The sequence below is a fragment of the Mesitornis unicolor genome, unplaced genomic scaffold (genome assembly GCF_000695765.1).
Source record: "Mesitornis unicolor isolate BGI_N332 unplaced genomic scaffold, ASM69576v1 scaffold42847, whole genome shotgun sequence".
Taxonomy (NCBI): domain Eukaryota; kingdom Metazoa; phylum Chordata; class Aves; order Mesitornithiformes; family Mesitornithidae; genus Mesitornis; species Mesitornis unicolor.
This window is the reverse complement of record NW_010196558.1, coordinates 19979-41374: the sequence shown is the minus strand read 5'-3', so window position 1 is coordinate 41374 and position 21396 is coordinate 19979. Positions and strand designations below refer to the sequence as shown.

Sequence of the window (21396 nt, the reverse complement as noted above, 5' to 3'; positions counted from 1 at the left end):
GAAAGAGTCAAACCTGGTGTAATGATCCTAAGATGTCTGACTATGAACATTTGCTTAACATAGTAGAAACCAGAGGCAGTGGATCTTCATTGGTCCCTTTGTGGATGCTTTTGTTTTTCATTATTTTCAGTCCTTCATAAGAGGAGGTAAGTGTAACTGTATATTTATGAGCAGAAATTTATTAATATTCTTTGAGAAAACGTTTAGAAGAAAATGATGCTATGATTTTTTTTTTTCCCCTCTAGTGATAAATAAATGGCAATTTTGAGCATACCTGTTCTTAAGAAATCACTTCTCTTGTGTTTACTATTTTAATTAGATCTCCATTAAGGTGGCAAGTTCTAGAGAAATAACTGGTTTAACTGTAACATGCCAGCCTTCTCCCAAAGCATAAAAATTACTTAAGACAGTAAAACATGATATGGAAGTCATAATTTTGGGGAAAAAAAAAGCCAACCAAGAACTCCACAACAAACAAAAATACCCCCACCCAACTGTATCTGAATTAAAACAGTGTAAGAAACTTGCAAAATTAGGAAGTAAACATGCAAGCACATTGCAAGGTGCTTCCTAATGGGGTAAGGTTCTATTTTATGTTAAGGAAAGAATAATATTTCAGTTTCTCTATGAAGTTTTCACAGAAGTAAGAAAATGCTGCTGGCTGTATTGAGCAGGCTATAAATGATGTGGCCTTATTCAATCTGACTTTCCGAAGCTAATTCTTATGATTGTTTCAAGAGGTATAATCAGCAAAAACGGTGTGATCCTTTGAATGCGTGGGCTTTTTATGAGACGTAATACTCAAAAGATACTCAATAAGCCTATTAATGCAGGAAGCTTTCAGTAGTTGAGTAGGATGTGACACTGCTGTGTACTGAAGTACAGTCAAGAAGGTGGATATCCAAATGATTTAAAACCTCCTGTTTTTTTAAGACTTTTCTCTCCTTAATTAATTTACACAAGTCAGTGAGTTAAAAGTAGTTTTCATGTTTTGATGTCTCTGCTTTTTGTAGCTGTTGGATGAACTGCCAATGATATACAGTTGTTGTGTGTTTGTCTACTGCCTGTAAGTATTTGTTAAATGTTTTTTTATTAATATTTATTAAATAACTTTTGAAACGTAGAATCTGTGAAGCCCAATCCAGCGTATAGCGAGGCTGACACTGAAGCTTCTACTGATTTCAGTGAGGTGCCAATTTTGCTTGCAGTACAGCGTTATGACTTGGCCATTAGAGCACCAGCCTGGCTTTAGTCCTAGTTTTTGCTAATTTGGAGATGTTTTACCAGTGTTTGTTTAGCAGGGGAAAAAAAAAAACCCTCTTGTTAAAGACATTTTGTAGTATACAGCCAGAGTCCAGAGTTACTTGGTAAGTAAACAGCAGACATAATAAAATCAACTTCAGTAATGCCTATAAAATTATGAACGTTGTCATTTATTTGAGCTGCATTTCTATGATGTAGTCTGACTCCAAATGCAAATTCCAGATTTCTGGTTAAACCTGCTTTTTACTTATCTGGCAAATTAAAGAAAAAAGACTTTGTGAAGAGCTGAGTGCATATTTTGTGGACAGCGTCTTGGAACGTGCATGACACTTTGATGCCGTGCCAGGATGTTTTCTCCCATTTAAGTTTGGGAGCAATGTAGTATTTGGTAAAGATACCATAAGGCCTGGATTTAACATGATCTGTTCTGTCACTTGGAAAATCCAAATGGTAAAATCAACTTGTTGCAGACAAAAAGACCAAAAAAACATCTTTTTGCTTTTGAATGAATCAGATATTCAGCCATTGAAAATTGGAATATCTTTGCTGAAGATTACTGGTAGCTTGCAATGGAGATGGGATGCTTTAGGAGTGTCCACATGTCTGTGGAAATTACCATCAGTTTGAGATTCATACATTAGTATGATTTGTGCGAACTCAGAATCATAATACCTCTGTTAGTGGAAATTTCTCCATTGTAGCTCCCTATCTCCTTGAAATTGCTTTTGCATTTTTTTTTTGTCTGATTTAAATGCAACTGGGGGAAAGGATGAGAAATGGCTGTAAAAATCTGTTTGAAAAAATAATCACTCTTATATTGTGCAATGGTTATTCTATCGACATACCTTCAGAAGTGCTGAAGTCTGTTACTGCACTTATGGCTCTAGTAAGATTCTGTGTATGTCTATTCGGTAGTAATTAAAATGTTCAGAAGAATTAGCTAATGTTCAGTTTAGGAGACCTTTAATAATTGGTTTGGTTTTCTCGAAGGGAGGTGGTGGGGTGGTTCTGCACAGGACATTCCCTCATATATCATTCAGTCCTACCCACTCTCAGCTGTGTAATTACTTTGTCAAGCTATTTTGCAATGTAGGAGATTGTGCTGCCTTGTAGATTTTTCTTTTTCCCCCAGATAATCCTACATGTTTTTTTGTTATTCCCTTTTATTCGCCCGTGATAGTGCCTGTTTCCAAAAGTTTATAAACAAATAACCAGGCAGATGTAACTTGGAGTTATATAGATAATTTCCTCTAACCCTAATGATTTTGTGCTTCTCCAAGTTAATTTTTGTTGGGTATTTTTGGACCTTTTTTCTCTGATGGAGATACAGGCTGGGATATGTGCGTGTAATTTAATCACAACTGTGACTGAAGCATAGTGTAGAGATTGTGAAGTTAATTTTAATTAGTTATTTTGCATACTGGGAGCAATTAGCTGGTTTTGCTTTCCATTACTACCAGTACCCAATCTAGCAAATGTACTGCACTGTGACTGTAGTAAAGCCATAAACAATCTGTGTTTTAACAGATCTCCAGAGATCACTGTTTTGTAAGACAGTCCCTTTCCCACGCTGCCTTCAGCTCACAGATGTAATGTTTTTTAGCAGCTGTATTGCATTTTAAACTCATTTCTAATTTGCCATCCATTATCACCCCTAAAGCACCTTCTGAGAATGCTTTTGCTTCCCAAACTCTTTCCACTGAATGGGTTATTTTTTGTAGATGCTTATTAGAGGTTTTCGCACTATTTTTTTTTAAGAGAACATTTATTGGTAAAAGTGTGATTTTATTTTTTAAACATTAAATTGAAGCATCTTTATTGGAGAAGCTACAGTTTCTTGAAGGGCCTGAGATTTTTGGGGATCAATTTTCTCACAAATTTTGTGCTAATATATCTTGAAAAATGCATTCTTTATATGCCAGGTGATGAATGTTATCGCTCTCCTTTATGTTCTTTTCCAGGTATGAATGTTTCAAGTACAAGAACACAGTCAATTATCCGCTGCTTTTCTTGTTAATAACATACAGCTTCATAGTCAGCATAGTAAGTAACATTTTCTAATAGAGCATTTTCACCTGTTGACAGTTTGCCTGCCAGTGAAGGAATGCATTAAAGGTGGTACTGAATCTCTCTCACTTCCAGTCAAGAAGGACCATTTCTTAAAAAGGAAGTGTTACAGGGCATCTTCTGGCTTCAGAATACTTGCCTGGTCACTTCTGTGCCTCCTAATTTTTTTACATTTGTGGCATGTTTTGCCTAAGATCTAATGCCCTTCTTCAAAAGCAGAAATGAACTGCATTAACAATAGGAAGAACTATTAGCTTTTTGTAAAATGAAGTGTTAAAGCATTGTCAAGAACATTAATCGTAGCAAATCAGAGTATGTTTTTTTCCTTGCAATGCATATTGAGAATGTGTCTGATAATTTCTGCAGCTTAATTGTTTTTATATGTGTTGTAACTCCATTAAATTGAGGAGATTTTAGATGTTAATGTCACTATTCATGCTTCTTAATTTAAAACAATTCCACAGTTAAAACCTCTGGCATTGCCAAAGGAAACTTTGTATTTTTAATCAACTTTAATGGTGCATGGATAGGTACTTGTGTCTTGATTCTAGCAGCACAAGTCTTGGCAGTATTTAGATGAATAATGTTATGGTCGTTCTGTGCAAATTATTTCTCTTTTTTTAATCTTTCCAGGTTTACTTGAATTTGAAAGAGCCTGTATTCCATCAGGTAAATCTTGCTCTGTTGGAGAAGCTAATCTTGCTTTTAAACTATGCTGCTTTAGTGGAATGTTTTACAAAATTTTGTAGATGGAAGGCAAGCACAATTTGCCTTTTGCTGTTTCTTTAAGCAGTATTGCTGCCTGTTGTGTTGCTATCCTTTTACTTGGTGACCTGAAAAACAAGAATGATTTAATGCACGTTTTGGTTTAGCGTTTGACCTAATATTTCATGTGGTTTTCATCAGTGGCAAGTGTAATGAGGTGACCCTTGCTATGGGCTAAGGTGTGTGAGAGAGGGAGGGCTTAATGAGTCCTTGTCTGCTGCTTTCCATTAGCAGCTGCTCTGAAACTATGACCTGGCATCCTAAGAAGCCTTGTGTGACTTAGCACCATGTTCTTCACTTTAAAGTATTTTTGTTTTTAAGTACTGAATTTTACTTTGGTTAAATTCAAGCTGAATTTAAACATAGTGTCTTCTAGGGTTATGTAGCAGACTGGCTGTTCTGGTCTTACAGGCTTAATGGCGTCTTTGGTACATGTTCCTTTCTTATCAGCTCAAAAGCATTAGTATGCATCCAGTGTTGGTGGGGATAGGACTTGTATCGCTTGCCTCTTCATGGGAGGTTAGAAATTGTGCTCATTTATGTATGCCATGAGTAGTTTTCTCTCATTTATGATTTTTTGATTAGGGATAACAGCTGAAAAATTGCCAAGCAAAAGCACTGAGCTCTTTGCAGGACGGAGCTTTAAAGCTTTTATTTCTGAAACTGGGAGTGCCATCGCTTGTCAAATGTGCCTGCTGCATCAGCAGTTGTAAAAATGATACATGATTCCTGTTGCTGGATTGGTGAAGTGTTGATGAATAAAATAAACTCCTGGCAGTTCCAAGTAATCTCTCCTAGAAGCATGAGGTTGTTACCCTATCTATAGATAAAAAGAGAAACTTGCAGGGTTTTTTTGATAACATTAATTAAATCTTCTCTTTTTTTCCCCCTACCTACATTTCCGCTGGGGTGAAAGCAGCAATTTCTGATACTTTTAGTGAGCTGGTTATAATTGGTTTTGAATGAAGTAACTTAAAGTAATTTCGTTAACAACAGTAGCAGAATTTACTACTGATATTGGAGTTGTATTGCTTTAACCAATTATTTACTCAACTTTTGTTGCAATAAATATATCACAGCTTGACTATATTCCAGTTGGACGCATTGGCATAGGTGTTGTCCCATGTCACAGATACTAAGGTGATAGATACTGTGACTTGTCGGGAAAGAGAGAAATAGGGAAACTTAAAACTTGCCCCAGACCTTTCATTTTTTTGCATCTAGTTTCTCTTAGGTTCAGAATATGAATTCCCTGTTATAATTTATACATGAGGAATAGAAAAGATTTAGGCAGTAGAAGTGCTGGACTTGTTACAACAACTCTTGCCAAATTGATTTTTATGGAGAACATACAGTTATGGCCAACTTCCAAACGTTCAAGTACTGCACTTTTTACAATCTTGGCCAAGTATGTTGTAAATCCAGAGGAAACATTTCTCTGACTGTACAGATAAGCCAGGCTATTTTCTTAATGCTTGTCCTTTATTTTAGCATGCACCAAAAAAAAATTCTCAGTACAGTTTCAGTGAGTCATAGACTTGAAGTTAAGTTAGAAATGCTCATGCAATCATTGTTTAAATCACAGTCTTGGTCCCTAACTGTATTGGAAAGCAGCGTCAGGACGTAAAGCAGCACTTGATTCCTCTAGGTATTTGTCTGTGATCATCATCATTTGTCAGCCTTGCAAAAAGAGGAATAACTACATGGACAGCTTTATATTGTTCATTGTTTCAGTGTGGGATTTGTTTCCCCTGTGAAAGGGGAGCAATAAGAATGGGAAAGAATCCTATTATATTTAGTAGCCAGGATCCAAGACTCGTTTTTCAGTGAATTACTTTCTACTTTCCTTCCCAACTTAGGCTCATAAATTACTTACTGCTAGCAGGGCATGGAGGGGATTTCAGTTTGTTATTCATGGCACAGAGACCAACTTCTTTTTTTTTCCATCCACACATTGCAGATCTTTAAGGGTTTTAATGCTTTGACCGTAGGAGGGATGAGATGGTCAGCTGGAGTCTACACATCATTAGAAGGAAAAAAAACACTTCCCTGCCTGACAACTGATCTGGTATTTTTGGCCACCTCATCAATTAAATGAAAGATAGCAGTGGCCTTTACAAGCATGTATTGGCTTGTTTATGTCAAAATCACTCACTCTAGAGCTCTATTATTGCCTAATTTCCATGGTGCTAAGCTACCCTGCATCCCAGTTGCCCAGCTGTTTTTAAGCCAGCATCATTGTCAGAGAAAACAGCTATGCCTCTCCCCTCTTTCCCACCTGGCACACGTTTACTCTATGATGAGAATTTGGTTGAGGAACTCCATAGTTAAAACTCTCCTCAGAAATAATTGTCGATCAAATTAGTTGCTCACCCCTGTTTACTGCATGTGTATTTGTGCTTATATAAGGAATGGGGTGGAGGAACATTGGCTGCTGGTGTGGAGTGATCTGTAGACACACAAATATAATAAAGCGATAGGACAAGGGGTAATGGTGTTAAACTAGAAAAGGGTAGATTTAAGTTGAATATTAGGAGGAAGATTTTCAATATGAGAGTGGTAGATCACTGGCACAGGTTGCTCAGAAAAAGTGGTGGAGACCCCATCCCTGGAGATATTCAAGGTCAGGCGTGATGGGGCTGTGAGCAACCTGACCTGGTAACATTGTCCCTGCTCACTGCAGGGGTTGGACTGGATGAGCTTTAAAAGTCCCTTCCAACCCAAACCATTCTATGATTCTATAAGACTCAAGCCTTACAAATAGCCTTCTTTGTAATATGATATGGCCTAGAAAGCTGTCACCTACAAAACATTGTTATCCATCCTGATTTGTTTACTTGCTACATACCATAAGCTGGCTATACACTTCTGGAGATCAAAAACCTCATTCAGCAAGTTAGGTAAATAATGAAATTGAACTAAAAAACCTGTTTTATTTGCATAGTCATCTGCTGTAGGAGTTTGAAGCAAATTTTGAGCAAACAAATAATTAAAAGGTAAAGAGAAAATTAGATTAAATAGCTGTTTCTTCTACATCAGGAAATGTGATTTTAAAAATGTCTTTTGCGTAGACATTCTGGAAGAGTTGTTATGGTGTCCCATGAGAAACTGAGCAAGGTGAAGTAGATCAGTATAAGAATTGCAAATAAGGTAAGGGAGTGACTAGTGGAAAATGACTAAAGGAGATGATGAAAGGCACTCTCAGCCTAGACTTTCTTGGGATCAGTAGTGAGACTTTTAATTACCTGTCACAGGAAAATGAGTTGTGTACTGATGATATTTGTGATGATACAAAGTTCAGAGGTATTGCTGAGTACAGAGGCAAAGATGAAGAGGTAACTGGGAGACCTTGAGTACTAGGATGGGCAAATAACAAACATTCTTGTTGTAAATGGTGCACATCAGCACAGGAGGGAGGGAAGGATTGCCTGGATGTGCTTGCTGATCACAGCATAATAATATGCCTAGTGAATTTTCTGCAACAGTGATAGAAGTAAAATACAAGTATTGGCTTTATCACTTAAGGTGACTTTGAGTAAGAGGGAGAGAGTGAGTGTGGAAGAAAAGTGTACTTCATTTGTCTCAATGAAAAAAATGAATACAGTTGTTCTCCACAGGTGTTTTAAATATACAAATGCAAAGAAGGAAGTGACATGATGATGAAATGTGTATGTAGGAGTACACAGGGGAACCTGAAACTGCCTCAAGAATATGTTATGTCAGGGCACAACCTGTTCAAACTCACAGGACTCCCCATTTTGGGAAGTCTGTGTGAACCCACTCGATGTCCTGCAGCACTCCACAGTCCTTCCTGCTGCTAAGGCAGCAGTTAGTTGTAGGCTTTGGCTTAATATATTGTCCTTTGTAGTGGAACTTTCTACATATTCAGGTTGCTAAGTAGTCTGTTAAAAGTTACCTTTTCAGGGCATGTCTTTAGCACAGAGCTTTTTCTACTTTCTGAAGACCACATATAAAACTAATTTAAGTGACATTTCACTGTTACACAGCCTGCTTGGGGATGTCTTCCAGAAAGCGAGTACAGCTTTCATTCTGGCTGCTACTTCTACCTGCACAGTAGCTTAGGGGACATGGAGAGACGTTCAGACCCTCCAAAGGATCAGCTCTACGAGTCGTTGAAGGGGAAGCTCAATTTACTGCTGCAGACGGTGTCCCAGAAGCTCTGGAGAGCTGCTCTGGGCTGTGCAGCAGCAGTGACTTGTGTGTCGCTTTGCCATCCAGTACGTGCATCTACACAGGACCAGACCAAGTGAATCTGAATTAGATCATCGAGGAGCTGTCAAGGCACTAAAGAGCCATAACTATGCTGAGTTACTCAGTGTTTCATTGTCGCCGTGGGAATTGGTCTTTGGTTTTTCTCTCTGCTCAGATTTCTGTTCTGGAAATCCAAGATGTAGAAGTCCATTTTCTTCCTTGTAAATTGCAAATACAGTTTCCAACTTCAAGTACTTAGGCTAACTGTCTTTTGATAGCTGGTTGGTATATTAATAGATGAGCAGTGGTTGCCAAGAACCCAAAATCTCTCAGTGCAGTTCCCAATGTGTACACTAATATTTGAGGCTCATAAATTGACTTTATTAACCAAGGATGGGCAGAAGGCCAGGAGCAGATGAAACAGAAGTGGAAAACACAGGCTATTGCTGCTTTCTGTACTAGAAGGATAGATGAAGAACCAGTTTTGCATGCTCCCCTCAGTGTGGAGCACCAACCTTGCCTCTGACTTGCATAAGAGGTAAATCTCTATGATTTGTTTAACTGTCTCCGCAACAAAAATTCTGCCAGACACTTAGCCCTGAAATACTTCCCATTTGTGAATTAGAAGGATGTTCTTCGTATTTGGTCTTCTTATCACGTAATCCACTGTGTATTAATAGGACCCCACTGCAAAGATACAGGCTTCAAAGCTGAAATACACACAGCTTTATTTGCATCTTAAACAGCAGAGACAGAACTGTCTGGTGATAAAAAAAGATGATGAGATTCTGCTGTCTCCTTTTGTTTCAATTGTAGTGCAAAGGTGTTCTTTGGCTTACAATTTAAAGGCACTGTGAGACAAAATAGCACAAAATTTGCTTGGGTTTTCATCTGTCACTGAACTGATGTGTTAGTTAAAGAAAAAGAACAAAGAGAGCTAAAGGAATTGAAAAAAATGAGTCAACTTGAATAAGGTAGATATTTTTATTTTTATTTTATACTTTATCCTTCTTTGGGTAAATGAATCATGCCTAACAAATTTTTGGCGTGATGAAAACAGTAAATCCGTGGGTGGTAAAGGAGTAAAAGTAAGCACTGCTCCCTGAAGTATAAACCTGGTTGTGTACCTTGGTTTATGGGCCTCTAGTAAGAAACAGCTGTAGCGAGATGTGCAGCTACGGGCTCTGCACATCACAGCAACACTTACTCGACGCCTGCCTTCGAGTGAAGAGGAGGACTGGAGCATGCAGAGCAGAACAGTTGTTCCAGTCTTTCACAGGCTTTTAAACACGAATGTGTTTTACTGCTAACAACCTGTTTGTGTGGGGGAGCGGAAAAGGCAAGAAATTGAAGTGTCAACTGTGGGAATATTTTTCTTCAGTCCCTGCAAGGTTCTTTTTATTCTTATTTTCTCCTTCCTCCCTCCATTAACACTGTCCTCTTCTGCAAGCCATTAAGCAACTCACTAGGAGATACTGAGCCAGAAGCTCTACAAAGAAAGGTTTTCTTAGCTTTTGCTCTTTCCTGCTTTTAGCAGCTTTTAGCAGCTGCTGAAAAAAAATTAGCATTTTTAGCCTGTGTTTTACCTGGGCTTTGGGCTGCCTATCAGCATTGCTTCTCTAGGCATAGTCTGACACTATTTAACTCCTTGTACAAAGAACTTAAGAGCACGTTGGATACAAAAGCATGAAGGTGATCACATCCCTAAGGAGTATGGTAGAAATTTCTCTTCGTGGGTAGGTTTTTCCTGTGTCTTTGCTGCAATGGAAACTGTAGGAAGGAGGAGATCAGCAAGGAAAGGGCATCAAACTGTGGTTTGGGTTCCAGAGGAACCTTTCTATGAGTTTCTTTATCTGTGCCACCTTCTCTTAGAATAAATTACTGGATTTGATTAGGAAAACAAAACAGACTGTTTTAAGTGAGACTGGCAAAGTAAAATGGCCTTCAACTTTTAAATGTAGTCTGAATTTATTATATGGTGGGGTGTTTTTAGGCAAAATGTCAGTGACAAAGAATTGTACCAGCATGCAGCACCTAGCACACCTGAACACTCCCATTTCTGCCTTTAGCTCAGGACTGATAGCACTCAATACTCAGGCTGTGCCTACCAGGTTTTGTTGGGGTTTATTTCCTTGATTTATGCGCTATACTCCAGCAAATAAACTGGAATTAGCGAATGGTTTTGTATAAAGTACAAGCCAGAACCAATTAGCCTTTCAAACAGTGTTACTTTGTTTAGCTCTACAGAGCAGAACACACAGTAGTAGTAGTTTAGTTACTGAAGTTATTTGATCTTGCTCTGAATGCAAATAAAGAGCTGCTGCGCTGAATGACTTGGCATAGTCAATATTGAAGCTTACTTGTACCTGTTGTCAAACATAAGGGCTCTGTTGTCTCTCTTGTTCTGTAAATATGCACTGATAGTACGGTGCGTGCTACTAACCTCATCCTTAAAGCTAAAAGGAGTTTGAAAATTTGCCTTTATTCACTTCTGAAAGGTAGGTTTTGCTTTGTGTTATTGCAGCAATCTATGTCAAATGGCTGGACATGTGCATATGCTTGCAGGGCAGTAATAGCTGAATGCCCCAGTTACAGCAGAGTAAGAGGTAGTCCTTGCCTGAAGACAGTATAGTCTTAAAGAAAGAAAGGTATGAGGAGGTCAGGAGACCATGGTAAGGACATTGGTTTGTAAACGCATCTCTGTGAGGTGTAGTGGCTTTTAAAAGGGTCATTTTTCAGCTTCGTGTAAAACAAGGCAGCATTAGATAGGAATTAACTGAAAGCAAAATGAGAAAGAAAGTCAGTGAACAAGGAAGCATAAGCTATCAAGGGCTTTGAGGGCCACTGGGAAGGAGGCAAAGAGCAAGGCAAAACTGCTTGGAACAAACTCCCTTTTGGTAGGAGGAGAACAGCGGTCAGGATGGAAAGCACGGAGAGAAATTTAGTGTCACCAGTGTCTGAAAATCCTGCAGTGGCTTCTGCATCGCTTTTCAGGGATGACTGACCACATTTCTTGTCTTCTTAAGTCTGTGTGTCTTGGAGATGCTGTTATGTGGGTCCTAAGCTTGTGAATAAAAAAATGGAGAGTGCTTTAAAGGTCACAAGGCAGAAAATAAATGATTACTTTGACTTTTTATATAAGTCAGGCGATTACATTCAAATTCATCAAGCCTACAGTGAGCCAGATTTTGCTCATGGATCTTTTCAGAGCATGCAGCCTTCTGCCTGTATAAATACATTGAATCCAAACAATCTGTTATAGTTAATTTTCAATACTTCCTGGAAAGTTTCTTCTGTGCTGGTGCTCAGTGTGGGCATAGTGCATAGCCTATTCAGGTGTTTGCTTTCAGGAAAAAATATTAATCAAATGTCAGTGAAAGAAGTATAGCTTTCAGAAGCAGTTTTAGCTGATGCTTACTCAGTGCTGGGCTAAAATGCACAGATACAGAAGAGATGATAGGAGTTAGTTACCATTTTGATTTCAGGATGCTTGCTGAGTGCCATCTAGTGTTTGCTTTTTGTTCCAAAAAGTGAAACTGCACTTTTACACAACTGACTTTCCCTGTGATTGCATAAAAGGCATGGTTTGTAATCAGACTTTTATTTGAAAGTTTTATGGAAGACTTTCTGGAGAGTAAGTTAGAAGGGCTGCTGTTTTCCTAACACTAAGAAATAAAGATCAACAGTAGCTTCAAAAATGTTTTACTCCTTTAGTGTTTTATAAAATCTCTTGAATCTAACTGATTAATTTTATCTCTGTTTTTATTTCCAGATCATGTATGGAACACTAGTTTCCATTATAGTTCTACGTTCCGTTTATATAGTATTATGGTAAGTAACCATTTAGTTCAGCATTGTGAGCTATAACTTAGCATTTGCATATTTTCTGGTGGGCTTAACATAAGAAATCAGCAATGGCAAAATTTCTTAAACTAAGCACATGATGCTAGCTTATGTGTTGTGGGAATGCATAAAGGGAATGCCTCATCTTGAATTTTTTTGAAGCCACTGGGATAACATTAAAAAAGAGAGATCTCTACACTAATGATCAGTGCTCACTGCCAGGTGTTCTGCTTGTGGCTTCATCTGTTAGCCTGGCACTTCAAGAAAAAATGGGATTTCTGTCTTGATCGCTGGGTAATATGTGAAATCTATTGCCAATGCCCAAACTCTTATGATGGTGCTGAAGAGAAGAGAGAGTAAGGATGCGGAGCTGAACCATCAGTTAATAGTTTCTTCTCCTCTTCTCTACTCAAATATCTAAAGTTCAAATGTAAAAGATAATAGCACAGAAGGCTAAATGATAGTTTTCCTTACAGTTTTGCATGAGTAAAGTTGCATACACATTATGGAAATTGAAATTAAAACTATTTATAACAAAAAAAAGGGTATTAGTAATGTTAGGAGACATTGAGCAGCATTAGAATCATCAGAGCACAGACTTGGGAGGTAAAAGTGACGAAGAAGGAATTGGATCAGTATTGGAGTACCATACCTTTAGCTCTCAGGGGCTCAGTTGGTTGCTCCTCCCTGTCTCTCCCCTGTGAACAGTTGGTGTTCTGCTGTGGTTGGGGATTGCCCTTGAAAATTACTGATTTCTCTCTACTGTCTTCATTCTAAATGTGCTTTTTGTTACTTTCTTTGGAGTTAAACCTGCATCTATTCAGGAACACAAGGAAGAATTTAACAAAAGGTGTGAATTTCAAGTAGATTTCATTGACTTGCCTTCCAATTGCAATTTCAGTTAATTTGGTGTGACTTTCCCCCAGAAAATCCCCACAGACCAAGTGTAAATGTTCACAGACTATTATTAAAGCAAGAACTTAAAACTGATAGCGTGTTGCTTGCAGCTGTAGAAACAATTAACAGTTTAAAGGCACATTTCAAACTCATGAACATGGAAATGTTAATCCTAACCTAGAGATCTTAAGTGGTATCACCTTAATTCACTTCCAGGGAAAACAGCTGAATCAAGTTCAGGTCATTTTAATTTTGTTCTTGTACAAGGATGCAGCACAGTTCCAGTCACTTAGGTTAAATTTCTTTCTCTCTGTGTAGACAAACCCTTGGGCCTGCCACCTTTCCAGTTCTGCAAATTCTGCACACTCTTATTATTTTTGAAGCATTTTATTGTTTTCGGTTCCTATCAATAACACCACCACCCTCCCTCCCAGGGATATCAGTTTTCCTGCTCGTTTTCCTCCAGCAGAATCTGTCTCCGAAATTCCATCTACTTTTTTGCTTCAGTTTTAGGGCTTAGGAGTGTATTTTCTTAATTAGCTAGATCACTTTGTTGCAACATAGTGCTGCAAAGACTTGCTTCCCCCTTTGGTTATATTATGCAAACTGGTGAGAAAGTTGTGCAAGAGAAGTAGGTTTAAACTACTTCTAAATTTGAACTAAGCTACTAAGTTCTGCTAGAGAAGCTGTACCAACCTGAAGATACCCTTTCTTTTCTCTAGAAGTCATCCCCAAGTACACTTTTGGATTTACTCCTTCTGCGTTGCTAAAGCATATTCCTGTGTTTCCACTGGAACTTGTCCAAGCCTGTTTCAGCTTACAGATCAACCCAAATTTCTGCTTATTTTGTTTCTTAATACATATATTAGCTTCTCATCACTCATATTTCTTAGTGCAAGGCTTGAAGTCACTCTGAGTTTAGAGTAAAAATCTCAACAAACAGCATGTTTTTCCTTCCAGGCTGCTCCCTCCTCCTCTCGTCATCATTTGCTGCTGTTCCTGCCTGTTTCCCCCCCAGTTTTCATCCCTTTCTTGGGTCTGTTTTCTTCCCAAGATTGCAACTTGGCAAATGCCGTCCTTTGTTCACAAAGCATGTTCCCATTGATAAGTGATGCCAGCCTCTCATTCCTTCACAAAACACCACCATTTATTCCCTGAACAATTCTAGCTATAATTACCTAATTACCAGCATGTATAACTCATTTAGTGCTTTTTCATGTCCTGGACTCGCTTACATCTCTGGAGCACTGAGTTGGGAACGTTACAGTGTAATCGCTGCCATGTACCACATGGTGCTCCATGCATTTATTAGACAAAACAAATACTTATAATAGTTTATATTGGCAGTACACTTGTGAACACGTACAGCTTGTATCTGCTTAGCTTGCCCTGTGGAAGGAGCTCTACCTGTCGTGTTTTGCATATTTTGATTGCCAGTGCTCACAGCTCTGAAACATGTGCTTTGTATAACACAGTGGAGAAAAAATGGTTAATGAGTGTGTCACAGAATCACAGAATGTTAGGAGTTGGAAGGGACCTCGAAAGATCATCCAGTCCAACCCCACCGCCAGAGCAGGATCACCCAGATCCGGTCACACAAGAATACATCCAGGCGGGTTTTGAATGTCTCCAGAGAAGGAGACTCCACAACCTCTCTGGGCAGCCTGGCCCAGTGCTCTGGTACCCTCACAGTGAAAAAGTTTTTTCTCATGTTCAGATTGAACCTCCTGTGCTCCAGCTTGCTCCCATTGCCCCTTGTCCTATCATTTGGCAAATGTTTTATATTCTAAATTTTTTAAGTTTTAAATTTTTAAAAAATGTTTTAACCCAGACTCTAATGGTAAAAAACAACATGAACGGTATTTCATGGCAGCCTTTTAGGGTTGGAATTGGGTTTGGTTTTGGACTTGTCTTATTAATAAATTTATTATCGATGCACTTTATTACGTCTGATTCTTCAGCGTGTTTCCCGTATCCTAAAGAGGATTTATTTTTTCTCCCAAAATGAAATTGACATTTTTTTAACCCCAATAGCACTCAACGATAAAATGCAACATGAAATTACTGTTTTCTGAAACCATTCATTTGGTTAGTTGTTGGTCTACATTCACAAAAGGCTACCATCATTTTGAAAGACCTTATTTAAATAAGTTCCCTAGGACAGAGATATGTATTGGAAAAGAGCCTCTTTTGGGAGAGTCCTAATTTGTGACATGGCTATTTTTTAACTGAAAAATTATACATGGGACTGTAGAATTAGTACCTTTTAGCCAACATCAGTTTTCCCACTTACTGCTGGTGTTAGGAGAGAGCAGTATTTAGGGGAACAATTAGAAATATAGAAGTCAGACATTTAAAAGACCAGTCTTGGAGAAGGTAAATTCAGGAGAAGAGGGGAGACGGTAAAATACAATACTTAAATAGATGAGATTTGAAGTTGATGTTTTTCCTTTTGGAAAAAAATAAGCAGTTTATTTGTATGTAACGGTATTTACATTCTTGCATAAAAGCTGCCTTTAAAGAACCTTGCCCTAAATTCTGCATTATTTCTCTCTGTCCCTCTAGGGTATACCCATGGCTTAGAGGTCTAGGCTATACATCATTGACTGTGTTCTTAATGGGATTTTTTCTCTGGAATGTGGACAACATTTTCTGTGATAGATTGAGGTGAGTTCTTTCACTTTGTCCAGGTAGCTCTTAATAGTCTTTTAGCATAAAGCTTTGTTTTTTTTCTGTGGTGTATGTTCAAGTCCATCTCATAGTATGTATGTTACACTGCCTACAAAACATTCACAAAGGTTTTATGCAGCTTGCACATGACTAGATTCAGCACTCAACAGTTTTTCAGTTTTTTATCCATGAATAGATTTATTTTTTAAATAATTGATACTTCTCTTTAACTTCAATTTAAATTGAGAGAAAGTAATGTCACTGAAGTAATTTTGAAGATCTGTGGCTTACTAAAGTCTGCTATTCACACTTCATTTCATCTGAATGAGTTTTTTATCCTGCTTTTTTTGTTTCTGCTCTTGCCATTTCACAGGAAAATATCAAAAGCAGTAGTTCTGCAGGTTAAAGAAATATCTGTTGCAGTATATCTGTTACCAATAAACAACAGCTGTTGGAGTGTCTCAGAACAGTAACTCTGTGAGCCAATACATCGTGCTTGGCTGTCATTATTAGCCTCAAGTCTTCTGGCTTAGCACTTGTTGAACAGGCCATGAAATATTTCCTCTCTGTTTAGTGTATTGTCAGGTAGGGTAAAAAGGGCTTCCAGGCAAAGCTTGTAAGAACCCACCATCTCCTCATATGAGATATGAGGAGATATCCTGTCCGTGCAAGAAGGAACAAGCAGACCGAAAGGTTGCTGAAGGAGATGGAAAGGTTGATGCCAGCATCCAGAAAATCCACTCTTGACCAGCTGATACAGTGTTGTGCCATGAAGTCTGTGGCATACAGAGTTGTCCTAGGAGGTGGCTTTGTCAGGGTTAGATCGCAGCATGCTGTGAAGAGGTCTTTTCCATCTGTCCCTTTTGGCTGTGTGTTCCTTGTACTACGTTAGGCAAATTGTAAGCTAACTCCAACAGAGTTTTCTTGCAACTTTTTAAAAAAAGTATATGTGTACTGAATATACTACGTGGTGCCTCATGCCTAGAAACACTTGATACAGATGGCCTTAAAAAGTGACTTGCCAACACAAGTGGGTGGGTATACAGGGACTTCGCAGATATTGGCTTCAGGGTTGATTTTTGCAGCTGCATCACATCACCAGTGAGATCATAACCCCAAGTTCACTAAGCGTGCTGAGCTGCTGCGGGTCCGTGGGGCTTTTGAACTTGATCCTAGACTCAAAGATTACACCAGCTGCTGAAGCACTTTTTTCCATCCTCATTTTGCAAAAGGAAAAAAAGTTCTTTTATTTCCTTGCAAGTCATACTTGGTTATGATGCTGGAAAAAAATAAATATGCTTGTTTACTAGCTTTAATCAGATGTCTGCAGAGCCTTGAATTTTTCCAGGTGGTGTTTAACTCAGACCTTTGGAGAAAATATATTCCAGTTCCTTGCAATTTTTTATTATCTAAAGATCTAACTTGTGAATCATCCACCTACCTGCCTCTTTGGATTTAATGTTCAAATTTGTATTTCTGTTCAGTTTTGGTTTTCTAGATTTCATCAAATTTGGAGCTTATTTTAAAAAAAACAACACAACACACACAAATTCCCCCCCGCATCTGCAGCACTCCATGTACTTTTGAACTTGAGCTTTGAGGTTTCCTGCTGTCCAAGGGCTCGGAGGCTGTGCCAGGGTGACAGTCTGTATGTTCCACTATGTCATCCCCAGGCTGACTGAATTGAAGCTCTGTGGTCATAATTGTGACTGGGCAGCTCTGGAAACTAAGCAGTAGCTCAGGGTTTAGCACTTAGTCAGGAGGGGCTGAACACTATAACATCAAGCAGTAATTAAGTATTACAGAAGCTGCAGCTTTTTCTTCCTTAACATCTGCAATCGTTTTCCCTTTCTTGTTTTGACTGAATATGAAATGAAAATCAAAAAAAATGGGTTGATGCAAACATTTGCTTCACCATCAGCTAAAATAGGTGTTATTTGCAGAAGCCTATTGAACAGGAGAAATCAGAGCAATGTAGTTCCTTCTCTTTTTTTATCTCCATCCCTTAGCCTCTTCCCAAATATCTCACACCCCATAACTGCAAAATATAAAGCATGTTGGCAGAGTATTTCAGAGCTTCTACTTTGATTGCTTCCTCACTAAACACCCGTTTTGTCCCTGTTTTAGAGTAGAGCAGAGAAAAAAAGGAAGCTAAGCATACATGGAGCTGGAGAACAGGTGGTGTGATTGCCAGATGTAGAGTGGTGATGTCTGATGGATCCCATTTCCTCTCTCAGACCTTAAACTCAGTATTTCATCCTATGGACAGTAGTTCACCAGGTTTTAGGGAGGAGACTGGTAGAGCTTGTTTAGGACTGTGGGATGCCATAAATATATTACCTGAAATTTGAGTCCAGAAGTAACTGACCACTCACTGTATGAAGAAGAATGTGTGTTCTTTAAATGTGCAAGAAAGCCACTTTGCTGATATCTTTCTTCACTGGCAATACGTGGTGTAACTGCTGTTCCTCATCTGCTGAAAGCCTGACTATGTGAAGCCTCCCTCGTGAAGTGCATGCCTGAGATATGGAAACAGTAACGTGTTGAACAGACAATCAAGCACTGCAATTTGAAATTGCTTAGCTTGAAAAAAAAACCCAAAACATTGCATGGTGTTTCTTTCTTACTGTGGTGTTTCTTTCTTACAGAGCACTACGAGAGAAGATGCCTCCTGTTGTAGGAGCTGTGACGCAGTTTCATGCATGGTGGCATATTCTTACGGGCCTGGGCTCTTACCTTCATATCCTGCTAAGGTAGGAAATGTTTCCTAAACGAGATGTCCATGAAGCAGTCTTAGGAGTTTTCCCAGGTTCAGATTTACTTTGTAGTGTTGTATTGGCCAGAAGAGCAGGAAAATTACTTCTTACTTCACTGTTTTTTCTTTCCTCTTTGCAACTGGTCTAAAAGCTCTGTAAAAGTAATTTGTATTCTTCAAAATACAATCATTAATCTTTAGTCATGATTTTTCAGGAAAATGCTATTCAGAAATGAGAACTCTGTAGCAGTTAAACTGCAAAAATATTTGACACTATATTGATTTCAAAATATAAGCTATTAGTATCTTTATCTTATTGAGCGCCAATCCTGAAGTACTTACATGTGTTTAATTTTAGAAGCATAACTAATCTTTTTGATAGGCACTGTCACTCCTGCAAACTAGCAGGCATCATGCTATACATCAGAAGGGTGACAGCTGAATTGGTCGGAGCAGAGCTGTTCCCACAAGTGTAGGATATGAGTTTTAGGAGGACACTTAAGTGAGAGCCTAAGTTAGCAAGTCTGCAGCCAGCCGGTTTTTGTCTCTGCTTTTGCTCTATACCACCATCTAGTGGAACCAGGAACAAAACCGGAATTTAAGCTGGAATCTGAAGAATTTCTAGAGTTCATTATGTAGTGAAATGTTTTACCACTTAACCATAAGAGAATGTCTGTTTAACAGATGCATTCTATGTCGTTAAGAGAAAACTTGTTTGCATATAATTTTTGTCTACATTTAACATAATATTCTGCTTGTCAAATGTTAAAATTGCTAGTAAAAGGAGAAGAAGTACATTTCCAGTAGCTATTCTGCTAACTTTTTAAATATATACATAAACCATTCTATGATATACATACATATGTACATGGATGTGTATCTATATGTACCTGTGTATATATATGTGTGTGTATATATAAAATATGTCATGGTATGTGGAAAGCAGCTGCTCCATTTTGGCTGACAGGTTCTCTGCTGCCCTAAACAGCTTGAGATAATCTTTTGAAGAAACTTCGTTAGAGAAAGCAAGCTGATGTAGGCAGCTTGGATACAATTGGCAAGGTGTTCCCAGCATGCTGCACAGGGAAAATAATTTGGGATTGCATCCTCTGCCTCTTGGGGAATGTGCAGATGCCTGATTTGTCTGTCCTACCTCAATGAATTACATGCATTCCCTGCAGTATTTCACCTGGTATTTTCTCAGCCACACTGTGGCATCACCTGTGTCTGCTTAAAAAAGTGAAGTCGTACACAGGAAAACATCTGCTGAGGAGAAGGGGTGTATAAGAACAAAAATGAGATACAGAGTCAAGTTATGCTGCTTCCCCATCCTCCCCTTAACTTTGTCTCTATTTGGTGGTGCACTGATTTAATGTCATCCTTCCAAAATTACAGACTTTAGTCCCTCTTCAGTCTTTTTTAGAATTTACTTCCCTGGCTTTCTCTCTTTCTCACCACACAGGTGATAGGGTAGGTTAGTTTGCTAATCATAGTCTAGCACAGAGGGATTTACTGTAGGCTAATGTCTCCTATTTTGCATAAATCTAGGATGAACAGGTAGCTCTGCAATCACAGAAGCAATTCTTTTCTAGTTGGAAAATAAAACTGGGATTAGTACATCGTTATTATTTTAGATGCTGTCTTATACATGAAATTTTAATCCCTACTTTTCTCCTTTTTCTCAGTTTGTACACAAGAACACTTTTCCTGAAACACAGGCCAAAGGTGAAGGTAAGCAAGCAGTATTTTGTGTCCATTAATGCATTGCAACATTTGAGTATCTTGTGCTTTGAACTTGCACTTATTATGCCTGTTAGGGTATAATCTTTGATTTCTACTTACATCCCAAGAAATGCAGTAGAAATTATGGTTAACAGTGTTTGGCTTCTGTTCCAAGAGATGTAATATTCCAGGAAATCTTTCCCCTCTTCCTATGTTTTCTTTTAACAGTTTGTTTTTGGAATATGGCCTGTTCTTCTTGTGGAGCCACCCAAGAAGCTTTGACCAAGACCTGGGCAGTCACATGCGATCATCTGGCCTGTCTGAATAAAGTGATTCAACAGTTACTGTGGCTGAAGTGTCAAAATTATGGATCAGTTCAAGTACCGTTGCTATAAAAGGACTTCTCTGTGTTCCTGGGCCAGCCGGCCAGAACAGAACAAAGAGTCGGCACACTAGGGAAATAGTGTTTAGTACAGCTTTATTCTAAGTTGTTAAAACAAAGATTAAGACACAATATTTTTATGTATATATTGTATAGCTGATGATACTGAGCTAATATTTCGTGCTGGTCACAGAAAACTAACCATTTTTGAAGTGGGTTGCATACGTTTTTCATTCAGTTGTTGTTCTTTCTGTGGTTTAAACTAACATTAGTAACTGAATGACAAAACCAGGCCATTGGTGGCCAAGCTAAGCATTTGTGTGGCCTATAGTGAACTGAATGCCTAACCTGAACTACTTTAATCTTGCACTTTTATACAATTAATGATGTATGTAATGATTGATTTAGGGCTTTATTCTATCTTGCTTTTCTACAGCCTCCTTTGCGATTTGCATAATAAGCAAAATGGTTGGGATGCCTGTGCCATTTAGTTCATTTTGTACCAAGCTTCCATTTTCTTTTTAGTCCAACCGAGGTACATCGTGGAGGATGTTCCAGGGAAGACACTTAAGATGGTGAAGCATTACAGGGGTTCTTGTTTGTGTGTGAAAACTGAATTCCTAATTTGTTTGCCCAGTGATGCATCAAGAGACTGCAGAGTGACTGTATAAACACAAGAAACACTTTTTTTACTATTATTTTTTATAATTATTATTTACATGCCTCCCTTTTCTATCCCTACTTTTTATTCCCCATGTCCCATTCGTACTACAGATGGACAAACACCTTAGATATGTGCTAGTTCAGCTTTGGGTTAATC

At 38.5% G+C, this 21396-nt stretch overlaps 1 protein-coding gene across 1 annotated transcript in view; it reads left to right on the top strand.

Annotated features, from left to right (window-relative positions):
- The window catches only part of ACER3 (alkaline ceramidase 3), a gene marked incomplete at its 5' end in the record, with an annotated part of 24332 nt that extends 3245 nt beyond the window's left edge, over positions 1–21087 (top strand). Inside the window, 8 exons of the mRNA XM_010188521.1 lie at positions 1014–1066; positions 3225–3306; positions 3964–3999; positions 12080–12138; positions 15613–15714; positions 18366–18470; positions 20158–20203; positions 20423–21087. Coding sequence (XP_010186823.1) covers positions 1014–1066; positions 3225–3306; positions 3964–3999; positions 12080–12138; positions 15613–15714; positions 18366–18470; positions 20158–20203; positions 20423–20476 — 537 coding nt within the window. The remainder of the gene's footprint in view (positions 1–1013; positions 1067–3224; positions 3307–3963; positions 4000–12079; positions 12139–15612; positions 15715–18365; positions 18471–20157; positions 20204–20422) is intronic.
- Positions 21088–21396: the final 309 nt, after the last annotated feature.